General features: G+C 49.0%; 1 protein-coding gene across 2 annotated transcripts in view; it reads left to right on the forward strand.

The window, feature by feature from the left end:
* Positions 1–434: 434 nt before the first annotated feature.
* Dact1 (dishevelled binding antagonist of beta catenin 1) overlaps positions 435–6,612 on the forward strand; it is an 11,458-nt gene continuing 5,280 nt past the window's right edge. For both annotated transcript variants that reach the window (XM_036205364.1, XM_036205365.1), the window contains exons 1-3: positions 435–880; positions 3,278–3,410; positions 4,198–4,353. In XM_036205364.1, the coding sequence (XP_036061257.1) occupies positions 557–880; positions 3,278–3,410; positions 4,198–4,353 (613 nt within the window). In that variant the 5' untranslated portion in view covers positions 435–556. The remainder of the gene's footprint in view (positions 881–3,277; positions 3,411–4,197; positions 4,354–6,612) is intronic.

Here is a 6,612-nt window from a genome sequence, read left to right on the forward strand (position 1 = left end):
CTCCAAACCCACATCCACAGAAATAGTGTTCGAGTCCCCAGCCGACATTAGTTTGGGTTGGCGAATCCCCCAATCCGAGGGAACCGACTCGGAGCGTGGACTCGCGAGGAAGGGGTTAAGTTGCAGAAAGTTGTCCCGGGGAGCCCGAAGCCACGGCGCCCGCGGACCGGCCCGCGCGAGGCTGCCTGTAACAAGATGCCCGGCCCCCGCCCGCCACGGTCTCCGGAGATGGAGCCGAGCCAATCGGCGCCGGAGAGGACCGCGGTGCCGTCCGACCGAAAAAGGGGGCGCGGAGCCGGGGCGGGGCCGGGGCGGGGCGCAGGCGGCCGCGGCGCCTGACAGGAGCTGAGCGCCGCAAACCCGCGGCGGGTGGGGTGGTGGGGTGGCGGGGTGGCTGGGTGGCGGGGGCCGGGCGTGACGTAGCGTGGCCGGGGCGTTATCAGCTGCGGGGCCGCCGACTGGAGCGGCGCGGGACGCGAGTGCGAGCGGCATGAGCGCTCGGCTGCGGTCCTAGCGCGAGCTGCTGCGCCCCGGGCTGGCCGGGCTTCGCGGGGTCATGAAGCCCGACGCAGCGCGCGAGCCCGAGCCGCTGACCCCCGGCCGGGGCGCCGAGCCCGAGGGGCGCTGGCGGGAGAGGGGCGAGGCGGACACGGAGCGACAGCGCACCCGCGAGCGCCAGGAGGCCACGCTGGCGGGGCTGGCGGAGCTGGGGTACCTGCGGCAACGCCAGGAGCTGCTGGTGCGCGGCGCGCTGCGCTGCTCCGGGGCGGCGGGGACCGGGGCGCCGCGCGCCGGTGAGCTGCGGGGGGACGCGGCGCAGCGCAGCCGTCTGGAGGAGAAGTTCCTGGAGGAGAACATCTTGCTGCTGCGCAGGCAGTTGGTAAGGTGGTGGCCGGTGGCCGGTGGGCCGGGCGGGAGGGTGGGCTGGGAATCTCTGGCCGCGGGATCCCTGGCCGCGACGCGACCCCCGCCTCGATTTCCCCCCCGACCCCGTGGTGTCGCGGATGCCCGGGGCGCGCGTGACTTCCACGCGTTGCTGGCGGATGCCTGCTTTGTGTCACCTGAGGAGCTGACGACCTCGCGCGGATTGCGGGGAGGTGGGTGGCGGCTCTTCCTGCCCTCCTGCATCTGGAATTCTTGGAGTCCCTTGGGTCCAGCCTGAAAGTTCGGCTACTACGTGCCCCCTTCTCCAGAGGTTTGCAACCCCCACTTAAACTGCCATTTCACCTCGTGGTCTCCCTAGTTACTCCCCCTCCTCTGGGGGGGGGTGGTGGACAAAAGCGAGGAGGGGGTTTGTGGCTTGGCTAACTGTCCAATGTTGAGTTTTACGGCTGCGGCGAAGCTCCTGCTGGGAGCCGTGCCCTTCCCTGGTGCTCTCCCCCCCCCCCCCGCTGCAAGTCTCTTTCGTCTGGGATGGTGCTTGGTTTTAAATAGAAGTCCTTTGTATAAGGCAGCTAAAACTAGATGCAAATACTGGCAATTTGGCCGGAGAGCTTGCCCCCTCCTCTCGGTCCGCCAGCTGTGCTTGGTGGTGGAGGTGGGCGAAGAGCGAACCTGCTCGCTGGGCACATTTATCTTATTGGAGTTCTGTCACTGTCTCGGTCATTCTGTGCAGTCTTCATTAACAAGGGAGAAAAAGAACTTTGGACCTTCATGGGTTGAGAACAGCTTTTGACGCCGCCTCAAAATAATGGCGGCAGCTTTGTTTCAGTGACCTCAAAATGTAGTTTTGGAAACAGCAAAAAGATTCTTATTCCACCCTGTTATCGGAGACTACTTATGCTAGATAATGTTCCTCTGAAAGTGATGTTGTGGGCTGTCACGTGTTTTCTTGTCTTGCCGTTTTCTAGATTATTTGTGTATTTATTGAGCATCAAAGTGCTTCTGCTTAATTCATTGTTTTCCTGATGAAATTCAAATGTTAGCACACAAGCATATGGCTTATGTCTCCCAGCTTTTAAAGTCACAGAGCACGAGCAGGGACTGGATATGTTTGCGTATCTATTTTGCAAGGATGTGTGCTGCTGTGATTTGTGCAATGGCTGTTTTGGCATTTTTACTGTTTCTTTGGTGACAGAACAGAATAGTATGTACATGAATTTGAGCCAGTTCTTTCTGGTTGTGACTGGTTGTTCACATGTATTTCAGCATTGTCTTGTACAATAGCACCTTTTTGTCGTCGTGAATCTCCAGACTGTGAGTGGCACATTCCTATTGTCCGCTTCAGGGGAGCAAGGCCGTGTGTGAGAAGAATTCCACTGCAGTCAGTGTTTATGGTGCTGTTTTCATTTGTAGACTTGGCATTCTTGATTTGAACCAGATGCCTTTGGCGTTCTTCTGCTTTTCTGAGCAATAGGAAGCAAGCACTAGGTGGCGGTGTGAGTTAGCGCAACCAATCTGTCACCTTTGGAAACCCAAGCTGAGTTCAAATCTTGATGGGCTTTCCCTCGAGGGTTTTGGATTCTGCCAGCTCACATTATACTTGGCACTGGCTATTAGTATTAATTTCTCGATTTCAAAGGCCCTAAGACTGATTAAGCCCCACTAAGCAACTAATAGAAAACAAAATTCTGTAGGCCATGACATTTGGCCAGAAAACCTCACCTAAGAAAGATTATAGTGTATTGTAGGAAATCTGTTACTTCGTGACTTCAAGAGCCTGCTGTGAAGGATTTTCTTTAAACTGGCGGTACACCAAATGATTCGAAGTCTGTGCAAATTCCTTGCCCTTTTCTATAAAAAGCCACAGTTTGTATAGATTAGTAAAAGCTAAGAGCAAGTTTTGTCCTTTCCTACAGTACTGGGCATTGAACACAGGGGCTAGTGCACACTAGTCAAGCTCTCTAGCACTGAGCTACAGCTCAGTCATATGTAGTTGTTGTTGTTGTTATTATTATTGTGCGTTTGGTGTGTGCAAATGAGTGCAGCTGTGTGCAGCTCCTGCCTGTGCAGGTCACAGGACAACTTTCAGGAGTTGGTTCTCTCCTCCCAGTGTGGGTTCAGGGGACTGAATGCAGGTCAGCAGGCTTGAGCAGCAAGCCTTTTTACCACTGGGTCATGTGATCATTGTTTTTAACGGACAAACTTTGTGTCGCCAAAAACTATGAGAGAGTTTAAAGACGGGGCCTGCCTTGCGTTCTCCAAGTGTTGATTTCAGATTGTCCAGCAGCTTTTGGTCTAAAAGGGCTCGGTGTCTGTTTAGATGGGTGGCTTGAGTGGACGTCTGGCTTTGTCATCCAGCGTGCCCATTTTCCTTTCTCTGCTTCTTCCTAATCAGAACTGCTTGCGGAGAAGAGATGCCGGTTTGTTGAATCAGTTGCACGAACTTGACAAGCAGATAAGTGACCTGAGACTGGATGTTGAAAAGACGTCTGAAGAGCCGCTGGAGACAGACAGCCGGCCTAGCTCAGGTGAGCCAGCAGGCACCTCAAGGGAAACACACTAGCAAATGGCTGTGGAGTTTGTTTCCAATGTGAACACAGTTGAAGAGGAGCCTGGTATCCAACTGCTGGAGAGGGAAATAAATTCAGTCTACAAAAATTTTCAATAATGAGATGGAGCTGCCCAGTGTCCCCTTAGTCCAAAAAATACAAAGATCTATTCGGGGTTTCTGGAAGAGCAAACAGACCTTCTTTGGTACCTGGGAAAAGTCAGCTCTGGGCTAGAAGATGATCACTTCAACTTCTGAGGTCACTGCAATTTCTTCTTCTTTTAAGCCATTTGGCTCCTTAAGTTTCTTTTTCTCTTAAAGTTATCTATTTCCTTCAGGTTGGTCTGTTTGTTGTTTGTTTGTTTGTTTTTGGTAGCTGGGACTGACCTTGAATCCACTCTGGTCTTCCTGCTTCAGCCTTCTGAGTGCTGGGATTATAGGCACAGGTCACTAGACCCAGAGACCTTAGTTACTCCTTCTGAAACACGATGAAGTTGAGGTTCTTCAGATTTACATACCTTGGAAAGAGGAACAAAGAGGAGGATGAACCATACCCAGAGTTACATGAATTTTGCCTTTTCTAAGGAATATTTGAAACAAAGCCATATAACCAGGACCCCAAAATGCACAATGTATGTGAAACACCCCCAAAATCTAAAACAAAAACCAGCTTTTCTTTCCTTTGATGCCTCACCCTTTTGTCTTTTTAGACGGAAATGTATATTATTGCTTAATGTGATCTTAATTTTCACCATCTTTTAACATAGGGTTTTATGAGCTGAGTGATGGGGCTTCAGGATCCCTTTCGAATTCCTCCAACTCCGTGTTCAGCGAATGTTTGTCCAGCTGCCATTCCAGCACCTGCTTTTGCAACCCCTTGGAGGCAGCTTTGACGATCTCAGACGGTTGCCCCAAATCTACAGGTAAGGATGGTTGGCGCGGACAGAGATTTTAAATTGGGAGAGGTCAGGGGTCTTTAAACTTACGTAGCTTCAGCTGCTTTCTTGATCGGAAAATGGTTTGGTCAGTGTGCCACAGTTACACGTGAGCCTACACGTTGACCTAGGTCAACATCTAGACTAATCAGCTTGGGGTGCCATTTGGCTTTATATTATGGAATTAGAAAGACACTTTGTCTTTAGAGGAATTGTCCCCATATTAGAGACACTGGGCTCTGTTTCTTTGCTGTTTATTCCCCCGTCTCTCTCATTCCCTTCTGATGCTGGTGATTGAATCCAGGTTCTTGCACATACTAAACACATACTATACAATCTGCAGGCCTATTGTGTTTCTGGGGTACCCCTTGGCATGCTACCCGAGCTACATCTCTGGCCCTTTATTTTCTTTTGAGAATTATCCTGGAACTCTTTTATTCTTTAAAGTACACATTAAGTTACATCCATCCATCAGTCTAGCCAAGGGCTGTTGACACTCCGGGGGAGTATGGCCCTTCCATGTTTCCCAGAATACCCTGAAATTCCCCATAATCTGTATGTGATGATTCTCCCACCCCAGGCTTCAGAGGTCATTGTGATCTTGTGATGATCTGCACACATTTATCTTCTTTGAGTCCTCCCAACAGTTTCCAGGGTGCTGTTGTTAACCTTTGAGGTGCAGTTATGTATTAAGAAAATGACAGGCTGAAGAGATGGCTCAGTATTTCAGAGCACTTACTGCTCTTGCAGAGGACCTGGGTTCAGGTCCCAGCACAACCATCTGTAACTCTTGTTCCAAGGGATCTGACCGCTCTTCTGACCTTTGCAGGCTCCTGCACACATGTGGTACATATACACGCACTCAGGCACATACACATAAAACTATATGTTAGAAAAAGAAGAAAATGAGGCCAAGTAAGGTTATTTAAGTGATTAAAGGCTATATAGTTGGGCACGGCAGGATACGAACTCAGGTCTAATTTATTCCAAGGGAATAATTCCCTTGGGTCTAATAATTCCAAGAGAATTCAGAAATGGTTAAATTCAACCATCTCATCTGATTAAAAGAAAAAAAAAAAAAACCATTGTGGCCTACCAGCCAGCTATTGCCAGAAGCTCGAACTTGCTGAATGGGAGTTGTCCCTGAAAGTCAGAACTTCCCCTTATTCCTGTTATATTTTGGTAACTTAGAACAGCAAAGGAAATATGAGGATTAGAGCCGAGGGAGGAGCAGGCATGTGCCACTGTGCTCTGTGTTTCTCCTCTGAATACAAGGCCGAAATTCTGAGTCCAGGCAAAGCAAACATCACACTGAACAGCTGAAGTTGCTAATTGGCGAAGCCTTTGCATTTGTACAATGTGTGTTATCAGCAGCAATCAACCATTTGGGAAGAGTACAGAACTGTTATCTAGTATCTGGGCCTCAAGTTCACTGCTAATTGCTCCCCATCACTCTGCAGATCTGGTTTCAGAGGGAAACTTTATAACCCCATTAAAAGGCACTTTGGGCAGGTTTTCCTTGAAGACAGACCCCTAGCTCTTCCACACACCACATCATCACATAAATGAGACAGCTGGGCCAAGCCTTGGGCTGTTCGGTTCTACTCTAAGTCTAGAGGAAGATAAATGGAGACTCCTAGGCAGATGTGACTTTAGGGCAAAAAAGCAGATTTAAGATACCAGGGGAGGGATGATGGGAAACAGTGTCAGCTAGAGAGGCCTCCCTTTTCTTCTGTCCTTTCTTTTCTTCAGAGGTCTTTGTCCTTCTTTCTGCAACTCCGGGCACCCCTGCACCCGACCCTCTTCCTGCTGGAATTTTAGGTGATTAGAACCACTCTGGGCTTTCCTCCTCTTTATTAGAGGTCCAGTAGGACAGACTTGACATTTTCATTTAAAAAAATACTCTTCACACATTTTATTACCCTTGAGTCTGGATTATTATTATTTTGTTGTTTTTTCCTTCCAAGACTGCTAATTATTGAAGGTCATAAAGCTTTCCCCTAAACAATTAGCACAGAATTTGATACCTGGTAGTTTCTCACTGCTTAAATTGATAGATATAACAGAGGAAAACTAATTTCCCTAACTGAAGGTCATACAAAAAATTTGTTATGTATTCCAAGTTAGAACCCAACATTTAACTAAGGGCTTTGTTTCATTGTATTTTAACATGTACATTTTTGAGATGAAAGAAATTTCTCCTTAAAAAAAAAAAAAAAAAAACAGAATTTTATGCGTATAAACAGG

This window comes from Onychomys torridus, chromosome 14, assembly GCF_903995425.1.
Source record: "Onychomys torridus chromosome 14, mOncTor1.1, whole genome shotgun sequence".
Taxonomy (NCBI): domain Eukaryota; kingdom Metazoa; phylum Chordata; class Mammalia; order Rodentia; family Cricetidae; genus Onychomys; species Onychomys torridus.